The sequence below is a fragment of the Arachis duranensis genome, chromosome 6 (genome assembly GCF_000817695.3).
Source record: "Arachis duranensis cultivar V14167 chromosome 6, aradu.V14167.gnm2.J7QH, whole genome shotgun sequence".
Classification (NCBI taxonomy): Eukaryota; Viridiplantae; Streptophyta; class Magnoliopsida; order Fabales; family Fabaceae; genus Arachis; species Arachis duranensis.
Window position 1 is genome coordinate 45,007,670 of NC_029777.3, and position 12,002 is coordinate 45,019,671.

The 12,002-nt window shown below is 39.3% G+C and overlaps 1 protein-coding gene across 1 annotated transcript; it reads left to right on the forward strand.

Moving 5' to 3' along the window:
- Nucleotides 1–1,646: 1,646 nt before the first annotated feature.
- Nucleotides 1,647–1,952, forward strand: LOC127748463 (uncharacterized). Its single transcript, XM_052263019.1, has one exon. It carries the CDS (start codon nt 1,647–1,649, stop codon nt 1,950–1,952), a length of 306 nt encoding a protein of 101 aa, XP_052118979.1.
- The last annotated feature ends 10,050 nt before the right edge of the window (nt 1,953–12,002 follow it).

A 12,002-nucleotide genomic window follows, 5' to 3' on the forward strand; every position in this document is an offset into this window, starting at 1 on the left:
GAAAAGAATGAGCTTATTCCCACAAGAACAGTAACAGGTTGGAGGATGTGTATAGACTACAGGAGGCTCAACACTGCTACAAGGAAGGATCACTTCCCCCCTGCCTTCCATTGATCAGATGCTTGAGAGGTTAGTTGGTGATGCATTTTATTGTTTTCTAGATGGATATTCTGGATATAATCAAATTGCAGTGGACCCTCAAGATCAAGAGAAGATAGCATTCACATGCCCCTTTGGAGTATTTGCCTACAGGAGAATGCCATTTGGACTTTGTAATGCTCCAGCAACTTTTTAGAGGTGTATGCTTTCAATTTTTTCTGATATGGTTGAAAAGTTCATTGAGGTATTTATGGATGACTTTTTTGTTTTTGGTAATTCTTTTGAATCCTGCCTTAAGCATTTATCTCTTGTCTTGAAACGGTGTCAAGAATCAAACCTTGTTTTGAATTGGGAAAGATGCCATTTTATGGTGACAGAAGGTATTATTCTTGGACACTGGATTTCAAGTAAGGGGATTGAGGTTGACAAAGCAAAGGTGGAGGTAATTGAAAAATTACCACCACCAGCAAATGTTAAGGCAGTCAGAAGTTTCTTGGGTCATGCAGGATTTTATAGGAGATTTATAAAGGACTTTTCAAAAATTGCTAAACCATTGAGCAACCTGTTAGTTGTTGACGTTCCTTTTGTCTTTGATTCTAATTGTCTGCATGCTTTTGAAACTCTAAAAGCAAACCATACCTCTGTTCCCATTATAGGTCCCCCTGATTGGGATTTACCATTTGAATTGATGTGTGATGCCAGTGATTTTACTGTAGGAGCTATTTTAGGACAGAAGCATGGTAAGCTTGTACATGTCATTTACTATGCCAGTCATGTGCTAAATGATGCCCAAAAGAATTACACAACTACAGAAAAGGAATTTCTAGCTGTTGTGTTTGCTGTTGATAAGTTTAGGTCCTATTTAATTGGTTCTAAGGTTATTGTTTATACTGACCATGCTGCTTTGAAGTACCTTCTAACCAAACAGGACTCTAAACCAAGATTAATCAGGTGGGTGTTACTCCTTCAAGAGTTTGATATTGAGATAAAAGACAGGAAAGGGTCAGAAAATCAAGTAGCTGACCATCTCTCCAAAATTGAGCCTGAAGCAGGAATACAACTACCCACAACTGTGACTGAGAAATTTCCAGACGAGCAATTGTTCCTCATTTAGTAGGCTCCATGTGTGGGGTATTGATTTCATGGGACCTTTCCCATCCTCACATTCGAACAACTATATTCTAGTCGCAGTTGACTATGTGTCCAAATGGGAGGAAGCTGTGGCTCTACCCACCAATGACGCCAATGTGGTAATGAGCTTTCTTCAAAGATATATCTTTAGCCGGTTTGGTGTCCCAAGGACACTCATTAGCGATGGAGGAAGCCACTTCTGCAACAGACAGCTGGACTATCTTCTGCAGAGATATAGCATCTGTTATAAAGTGGCAACCCCCTATCACCCTCAGACAAGTGGACAGGTTGAAGTTTCCAACTGGGAACTTAAGAGGATTCTAGAGAAGACCGTCAGTGTTTCAAGAACGGACTGGTCTATAAAGCTTGATGATGCACTCTAGGAATACCGGACAGCGTATAAGACTCCTATCGGCATGTCCCCTTATCAGTTGGTCTATGGCAAAGCATGTCATCTGCCAGTTGATCTGGAGCACAAAGCTTACTGGGCAATCAGGTATCTGAATCTTGATTCAGAAGCTGTAGGAATTAAGCGAATGCTTCAATTGAACAAGCTTGATGAATTCAGATATTCAGCTTATGAGAATGCCAAGCTCTATAAGGAGAGAACCAAGCTACTGCATGTCAAGAAGATTGCCATCAGAGTCTTTGAGCCAGGACAAAGAGTGCTTTTGTATAATTCAAGACTCAAATTCTTTCTCGGGAAGCTGAAATCCCGGTAGTCAGGACCATTTGTGGTTACCAGAGCTTCACCATATGGTCATGTGGAAATACAGGAAGAGAATTCTGACAGAAAATTTACAGTGAATGGCCAGAGGCTGAAGCACTATCTTGGAGGTGAGATTGATCGCCAGAGGTCCACTCATCTGCTGAACTAGCAGAACTGACCGTTAAGCTAGTGACGTTAAAGAAGCGCTTGTTGGGAGGCAACCCGATAATTTTATATCCTTAAGTTTTTTTTGTAGTAGTAGTTTTCTTACTTATTTGATTTTTATTGAGTTCTTACTGATTTTCTGATCATGCAGCTATTTTATAATAGGAGCTGAAAAAAAAGGAGAGAGAAGAGCACCCGACGCATAAGCGCCGCTGACACGTACGCGTCAGATGAGTGTGCATGAAAAATAAAAATGCACAGAGTGTTACGCGGGAGTGGCGCATGAATGATGCTTTTCGCACAAACAAGCCCATATGTACGCGTACCCCACGTGTGGCGTCATTCGTGATTTTGGCATTGACGCGTATGCGTCATCAACGCGTACGCGTGACCTTGAAAATCGGCTTCAAAGAGTGTTTGGGAGAAAGGTTGTGCTGGCTTGGGGCTGAAAGTGTGCTAGAGGCACAAACTTGATCACGCGTACACGTCCCTAACGCGTGCACGTCATCTTCATAAATGGCCAACAACGCGTCCGCACTGGTTCGTCCAAGTGGTGCACGAAAATTACAATCACACTTTGTAATTCCGCACAACTAACCAGCAAGTGCACTGGGTCGTCCAAGTAATACCTTACGTGAGTAAGAGTCGATCCCACGGAGATTGCCGGCTTGAAGCATGCTATGGTTATCTTATTATTCTTAGTCAGGATATCAATAGGGTTCTTAGTTTTAATTGTGAAAAATAAAAGAACATTAAATAATTACTTGTTATGCAGTAATGGAGAATGGGTTGGAGTTTTGGAGATGCTCTGTCTTCTGAAGTTCTGCTTTCCTACTGTCTTCTTCTTCACGCACACAGGTCTCCTTCCATGGCAAGCTGTATATTGGTGGATCACCGTTGTCAATGGCTACCAGCCCTCCTCTCAGTGAAAAGGGTCCCTGTACATGGCTAATCATCTGTTGGTTCTCACTTGGGTTGGAATAGGATCCAGTGATCCTTTTGCGTCTCTCACTACGCCCAACGTTCGTGAGTTTGAAGCTCGTCATTGACATCCCCTCCCAGATCCTTCTGGATCTCAGGAATGCTACCAATTGGTTCTTGCTTATACCACGAAGACTCTGGACTCACGAATTGAACGCTCTGTTGTCAGGAGAGGCAGTCAAACTCGTGAACCAGAAACCCAAGAGATAAACATTCAATCTGAGGTTGAATGGAAGTGGTTGTCAGGCACGCATTCATAGGTTGAGAATGGTGATAATTGTCACGAATCATCACATTCATCATGTTGAAGTGTGAACAAATATCTTAGAATAGAGACAAGCGAGATTGAATAGAAAACAGAAATACTTGCATTAATTCATTGAGACGCTATAGAGCTCCTCACCCCCAACCATGGGGTTTAGAGACTCATGCCGTCAAAGGTACAATTTCAGATGTAAAAATGTCATGAGGTCCAAAATAAATCTCTAAAAGTAGTTTTTATACTCAACTAGTAACCTAGGTTTACTGAAAATGAGTAAACTAAGATAGATAGTGCAGAAATCCACTTCTGGGGCCCACTTGGTGTGTGCTGGGGCTGAACATTGAAGCTTTCACGTGCATAGGCTATTCTTGGAGTCAAATGCCAATTTGTAACCTGTTTTTGGCGTTTAACTCTGGTTTGTAACTTGTTTCTGGCATTTGATGCCAGAATAGGGCAAAAATCTGGCGTTGAACGCTAGTTTGCATCATCTAAACTTGGGAAAAGTATGGACTATTATATATTGCTGGAAAGCCCTAGATGTCTACTTGTCAACGCAATTGAGAGCGTGCCATTTGGACTTTTGTAGCTCCAAAAATGCCACTTCGAGTGCAGGGAGGTCAGAATCCAACAACATCAGCAGTCTTTTATCAGCCTCTGAATTAGATTTTTGCTCAGGTCCCTCAATTTCAGCCAGAAAATACCTGAAATCACAGAAAAACACACAAACTCATAGTAAAGTCCAGAACTGTGATTTTTGCATAAAAATTAATAAAATTATACTAAAAAGTAGCTAGATTCTACTAAAAACTATATTAAAACACCCCCAAAAAGCGTATAAAATATCCGCTCATCACAACACCAAACTTAAACTGTTCCTTGTCCCCAAGAAACTAGATATATAAAATAGGATAGTACGAGGATCAAGAGGCAATCTCAGAGTTTTTCATGAAGCTCAATTCTAATTAGATGAATGGGACTAGTAGCTTTTTGCTTCTGAACAGTTTTGGCATCTCACTTCATCCCTTGAAGTTTAGAATGATTGGCATCCATAGGAACTCAGAATTCAGATAGTGTTATTGATTCTCCTAGTTTAGTATGTTAATTCTTGAACACAGCTACTTTATGAGTCTTAGTCGTGGCCCTAAGCACTTTGTCTTCCAGTATTATCACCGGATACATAAATGCCACAGACACATAACTGGGTGAACCCTTTCAGATTATGACTCAGCTTTGCTAGAGTCCCTAATTATAGGTGTCCAGAGTTCTTAAGCACACTCTTTTGGATCACGACTTTAACCATTCAGTCTCAAGCTTTTCACTTGGACCTGCATGCCACATGCACATGGTTAGGGACAGCTGGGTTCAACTGCTTAGGCCAGGATTTTATTCCTTTAGGCCCTGCTATCCATTGATGCTCAAAGCCTTGGATCCTTTTTACCCTTGCCTTTTGGTTTTAAGGGCTATTGGCTTTTTCTTTTTCTCTTTTTTTTTACTACTTTTTCTTGCTTCAAGAATCAATTTTATGATTTTTCAGATTATCAATAACATTTCTCTTTTTCATAATTCTTTCAAGAGCCAACAGTTTTAACATTCATAAACAACAAGATAAAAAATATGCACTGTTTAAGCATTAATTCAGAAGACAAAAAGTGGTGCCACCACATATAAATAATTTGAATTTTTCTTCTTAAGAACTCAAAAAAATTGCCTCCTTATTCTAAAAATATCGGCTATTTTATTCATGTTTAATGATGATGAGAAAAATAAATTATAGCTTACTTGAAGATGATAAAAATAAAAATAAAGATACTAATCACTACTACTCATATGACTCCTAAGATAGATTTCTAATAGCAGAAGTTATCACAGAATTAAGATTAGGACTCAACAACCTTTATTTTGAGAGATGGATGCTCCTTTAATTTGTGGGTTGTATGGACCTATAAGAGAAAGCTTCTGGCGCTTCAGCTCCTGTAGTTCATGCCCTTGCTTCTCCTATTCCTTAAGCAATTTTCAGATCATAAAATTTTGATTCTGCTGTTCTTCCTTGAGTTGATCCATAGTCTCTTGCAGCTTGGTGGCAGATGCTTCTAGGCAGGTCCAGTAGTCAATCTGAGGGATTTCTGGGAGGAACTCCTGTGCCCTCCTTTTGATAGAGTTTTGTTGTCCCTCCATTGGCTTCTTGGTGATTGGATGTTCGACTGGGATGAACTCATCTACTCCCGTCTTTACCCTAGCCTCTTTACATAGTAGAGAAATCAAATTTGGGTAAGCCAATTTGGCGTCCTTGGAGTTTTTACTTGAAATTGTGTAGAGCTCACAAGAAATCCGTTGATGAACTTCCACTTCGTTTCCTTGCATAATACAATGGATCATCACTGCTCTCTTGATAGTGACTTCGGAGCGGTTGCTGCAAGGCAGTATGGAACGTGCAATGAAATCCAGCCAGCCCCTAACAATTGGTTTGAGATCCCCTTTCTTGAGTTGATTTGGAACATCTTTTGTGCTGGTTGTCCACTTGTTTCCAGGGATGCATATTGATGTGCGGAAAACGGTCCGACACAAAACTCACTGGCAAGTGTATCGGGTCACATCAAGTAATAAAACTCACGGGAGTGAGGTCGATCCCACAGGGATTGAAGGATTGAGCAATTTTAGCTTAGTGGTTGATTTAGTCAAGCAAACAAGAGTTGATTTGAGTGATTTGTAATTGACTGAAACTAAATTGCAGGAATTGTAAAGGGGAGTGGGTGAATTGCAGGAAATTAAAGGGAACAAAAGGAAAAAGAGCTGAATCTTAAAGTGCAAGAAATGTAAATTGCAGAAACTTAAAGTGCAAGAAATATAAATTGCTTGAATTGTAAATGGGTCAGGGATGTGGGATTGCAGAAATTAAACAAAGAACAGTAAAATTAAATAAACAGAAGAGGAGAAGATTGATTCAATTAAACTAGATCTCAAACAGAAATGTAAATAAGCTTGGTAAAGCATTCAACAAGAAATTAAAATTGAAAAACACAAATCTCAGGACTCAAGAGACTAGATAGCCGAGTCTAGATCTCAATGCCTTTCTAGATCCAATTTCAGTAAACAATTACAAGAGAAGTTAAATAAAAACAGTAGAAGAAAGGAATTCAAATGCTAATTTCTCAAAGAGTGCAGTAAATCAAACAGGGCGATCTCAAGGTGAGATTGAAACAGAATTTCTTCAATTCTCAACACCCAAGACTCAAATAGGGTGTGTAGAAAATAAAAATAAAAATAACCCAGAAGAAGAGAATTCAATTCTCCTTCCCAGGAACTCTCAAATTCTAAAAGCAACAACCGAAATGTAAAGTGAGCTCTCTACTGTGAATACTATGAAAATTCTAAAAGAAAAGCTCCAAAAGGAAAAGCCCAGGGGAAGAAAATGCAATCTTCTTCCCAGAAACTCTAACAGCAACGAAAATTGAAAATTAAATCAAACTCTCTCAAAAGAAAAGGCTCTCTAAAAATTCTTAAAAAGAAAAGCTTCCTGAAAACTTAAATTCTAAGCTATTTATACACTCTCTTCTAATGATCTTTAAGCCTTGAATTGGGCCCTTGCTCTTGATGGAATTCGGTTGACAAAAGCCTCTGTTGATTGCTCTTGGTGTTGGGAAGAAATCCGTTTGCAACTTGGGCCTTGGGGGTTTATGTTTGAGTCAACGTTTGAGGCAAACGTTAACTCAAACGTCTTCATGTGTGGCATTATGCAGCTTGGCCAAATTGCTGTCATCCACGTTTGAACCAACGTTTGAGGTCAAACGTGAGCTCAAACGTGGCGTTCCCAAGTAGCTCTTCTAGCCAACGTTTGGCCTAACGTTTGAGGCAAACGTTAGCGCAAACGTGGCTCATTTAAACTATCAATCAGGGGTGCTCTTCCATGCTAAAATGTGGCCAACGTTTGACCTCACGTTTGAGGCAAATGTTGGCACAAACGTTGGGAACATTGCCAGTTTCGGAAGCTTGAACGTGCTGTCCACCCCATACTATTATATATTATTGGAAAGCTCTGAATGTCTTCTTTCCAATGCCATTGGAAGCGCGTCATTTGGAGGTGCAGAGGTCAGCTGGCCTTACTACAGGTTGGTGTCATGTTTGTTTATGCACTTTTCGGGGCAGTGTTCTCCCTCAATTTTTATGTCCACCATGTAGTGCCATATATGCTTGGAATGCTCTCGATTCCTATTTTCCAATGCTTTTGAAATCACCTCATTTGGAGCTTAGTAGCTCAAGTTATTCTCATTGGAAGTATACCCCTTCAGGCTGTGGGGAGCAACATTTCCAGCAACGTTGGAGCACCAACTTTGGCTCCAACGTTGCTTTCCTTTGCTTCCTTTCCTGGTCTTCTTGTTGCCTCTTTCTTCAACCTTCCTCCAAGCCTTTTTTCACCTATCATCAATCAACAATTGTATCAAAGCTATGCTATAATCATGAGGGTTCTTCTTCTTCTTGACATATAAGCAATTATGGCATAGAAACTCATGAAAATGCATCAATTCATTCATGGTTGATTGAATCTAAGGAAACATGAAATTCCACCCAAATGGCTTACTTGTGGCTCAAGAAAGTGCATAAAACCCAATGAAAATCAAAGAAAAAGACTAGTAAAACTAGGCTAAGATGCTATGGCATCACAACACCAAACTTAAAGCTTGATTGTCCCCAAGCAAGAAAAGAATTATTAGGAAGAGAGAATGAAATGGAAGAGAATGTTCATGCTAGCATAGTATTATTGGTAGCTCATGGGGTTTTATGCAGATATGCAACAACTCACTTCTTATTGATTTTAGGCATAGAAAGTCTCCTTCAAGCATCAACTAACACACTGCTATGACTTCTCATTATTTACTTGTCCTTAATGGTTGTTTCTCTTTATTTTCCTTTTCTGTAACATTCAGCTCAGTGTCATGTGTGCAATAATTCTTTTTCTTTTACTTTATTTGTGCTCAACACATTATTCACTGCAGACACTGGGCTCACATTCCTTCTTAGAACATTGATGCCCAGCACCTCTTTGGGTTACTAAATGTCTTGTAGCTAGGTTGCTCTTGATAGTGGACTTTCACTTGATAATCCCGGGTTAGTTAACCCAAGTTACCAAGTGTTGATGCACTCCAAAGAACTTAATAATCCAAGAAGATCCTAGTACAAAGACACCATAGGCATATATTCTAAGGTTCAAGCTATTGGTGTCTAGCTTTATTCCTTCTTTTTTTTCTTGCTGCCACTTTTGGCTTTTCTCATTCCTACTTGTTTTTGTTTTCAACCAAGGACTTTTATTTTTGAGATTCATAGACAGTGAGCTATTTTCTACTTAAAAGGATAACAGTCTAGTCCTTTTATTCACTAAAAGTGAGCTACTTACACAATCAAACACACATACCACCACTTGCTATTATTGTACTTCCCGCTAACAAAGAACTATCTTACTTCATGTTTCAAACATTTCTTTTATTGAATTAAAAAGATATAGGGGACAAAGCATGCATTTAGTTAAGTGAAAGTAAACACACAAGCACACACTTAGACTAGCCTACTTATTGCAAAGAGTGATTCTACTTGTACTAGATGAACACTTTAGCAGGACATAAGTCAAAGCATTTCTCAATAGCAAGAGTTAAGTATAGATACAACCTATTGGGTTGCAGTTCTTTTGTCCTTCCTCCTGTTGTGCCCCTTTTGAGTTATGATGCATAATGTCTTCAAATGGTGGTTAGTTCCCTGCACAATTCTCAAAAGTTGCTTGCTTCTCAAGCCTTTAAGTGAATGGTTAGTATGCATGACTTGAGTGTGTCTTTTGGATTTATTTTGGTGCGGGAATACCAAACTTAATCCCTTGTCACTACCTCTGATGCAACAAGTTAACCATATGTGAAATCCTTGTGTCTTTGCTAAAGGCATTAAAACTAGAAACAAACAATTAAATGGTTGAATGATTTGTCTGATTGCTTGGAGCTAGCATTATGCAAAAACTGAGAACGTATTTTTTAGATCCAATTTTTTTGGTGGAACACCAAACTTAAAATGCTTCATTCTCTCTTAATTTGTTTTGGTGTGGAACACCAAACTTAGCTCCTTGCAATACACACCAATCATTCAACCTTTTTATTGAAAAAGCTATGAAAAGAAAACTACCTCGGGTTGGGTTGCCTCCCAACAAGTGCTTCTTTATTGTCACTAGCTTGACATCTTGTTCTTTGATCATGGAGGCTGAAAATCATAGTGCCTTAGCTTTTCTCCTCTTATTGTGAACTTTCTTCCGGTCTCCTCCATTTCTTGGTGCTCTTCTTCAAAAATTCCAGAGGTGGAGAACTCTCTCCTGGTTTATGTCATACAACCAAAATAGCAAAGATATACAGAGCACTCTGTAGCTTGAGTGCTGTGAGAGTTAGTAGAGACAAAGTCTCAAACAGTTAGTGTGCAAGTTAGAAATAAAGAAAATAGACAAAAACAAAGAAAAAGTGCTTAATCTAGACCACCACCTTACTTAATCATTGTCAATCATTTTTAATCCCCGGCAACGGCGCCAAAAACTTGATGTGCGGAAAACGGTCCGACACAAAACTCACCGGCAAGTGTACCGGGTCGCATCAAGTAATAAAACTCACGGGAGTGAGGTCGATCCCACAGGGATTGAAGGATTGAGCAATTTTAGCTTAGTGGTTGATTTAGTCAAGCAAACAAGAGTTGAGTTGTGTGATTTGTGATTGACAGAAGCTAAATTGCATGAAATGTAAAGGGGAAAGGGTGAATTGCAGTAAATTAAAAAGAACGAAAGGAAAAAGAGCTGAATCTTAAAGTGCATGTAATGTAAATTGCAGAAACTTAAATTGCAAGAAATATAAATTGCATAAACTTAAAGTGCAAGAAATCTAAATTGCTTGAATTATAAATGGGTCAGGGATGTGGGATTGCAGAAATTAAACAAAGAACAGTAAAATTAAACAAACAGAAGAGGAGAAGATTGATTCAATTAAACTAGATCTCAAACAAAAATGTAAATAAGCTTGGTAAAGCATTCAACAAGGAAATTAAAATTGGAAAACACAAATCTCAGGACTCAAGAGACTAGATAGCCGAGTCTAGATCTCAATGCCTTCCTAGATCCAATTTCAGAAAACAATTGCAAGAGAAGTTAAAATAAAACAGAAGAAGAAAGGAATTCAAATGCTAATTTCTCAAAGAGTGCAGTAAATCAAACAGGGCGATCTCAAGGTGAGATTGAAACAGAATTTCTTCAATTCTCAACACCCAAGACTCAAATAGGGTGTGTAGAAAATAAAAATAAAAATAACCCAGAAGAAGAGAATTCAATTCTCCTTCCCAGGAACTCTCAAATTCTAAAAGCAACAACCAATATGTAAAGTGAGCTCTCTACTGTGAATACTATGAAAATTCTAAAAGAAAAGCTCCAAAAGGAAAAGCCCAGGGGAAGAAAATGCAATTCTTCTTCCCAGAAACTCTAACAGCAACGAAAATTGAAAATTAAATCAAACTCTCTCAAAGGAAAAGGCTCTCTAAAAATTCTTGAAAAGAAAAGCTTCCTGAAAACTTAAATTCTAAGCTATTTATACACTCTCTTCTAATGAACGTTAAGCCTTGAATTGGGCCCTTGCTCTTGATGGAATTGGGTTGACAAAAGCCTCTGTTGATTGCTCTTGGTGTTGGGAAGAAATCCGTTTGTAACTTGGGCCTTGGGGGTTTACGTTTGAGTCAACGTTTGAGGCAAACATTGACTCAAACGTCTTCGTGTGTGGCATTATGCAGCTCGGCCAAATTGCTGTCATCCACGTTTGAACCAACGTTTGAGGTCAAACGTGAGCTCAAACGTGGCCCTTCCCAAGTAGCTCTTCTGGCCAATGTTTGGCCTAACATTTGAGGAAAACGTTGGCGCAAACGTGGCTCATTTAAACCATCAATCAGGGGTGCTCTTCCATGCTAAAATGTGGCCAACGTTTGACCTCACGTTTGAGGCAAACGTTGGTGCAAACGTTGGGAACATTGCCAGTTTCGGAAGCTTGAACGTGCTGTCCACCCCATACTATTATATATTATTAGAAATCCCTGAATGTCTACTTTCCAATGCCGTTGGAAGCGCATCATTTGGAGCTCCACAGCTCGAGTTATACTCCATCGAAAGTGCAGAGGTTAGCTGGCCTTACTACAGGTTGGTGTCATGTTTGTTTATGCACTTTTCAGGGTAGTGTTCTCCCTCAATTTTTATGTCCACCATGTAGTGCCATATATGCTTGGAAAGCTCTCGATTCCTATTTTCCAATGCTTTTAAAATCACCTCATTTGGAGCTATGTAGCTCAAGTTATTCGCGTTGGAAGTATACCCCTTCAGGCTGTGGGGAGCAACGTTTCCAGCAACGTTGGAGCACCAACTTTGGCTCCAACGTTGCTTTCCTTTGCTTCCTTTCTTGGTATTCTTGTTGCCTCTTTCTTCAACCTTCCTTCAAGCCTTTTTCCACCTATCATCAATCAACAATTGCATCAAAGCTATGCTATAATCATGAGAGTTCTTCGTCTTCTTGACATATAAGCAATTATGGCATAGAAACTCATGAAAATGCATCAATTCATTCATGGTTGATTGAATCTAAGGAAACATGAAATTCCACCCAAATG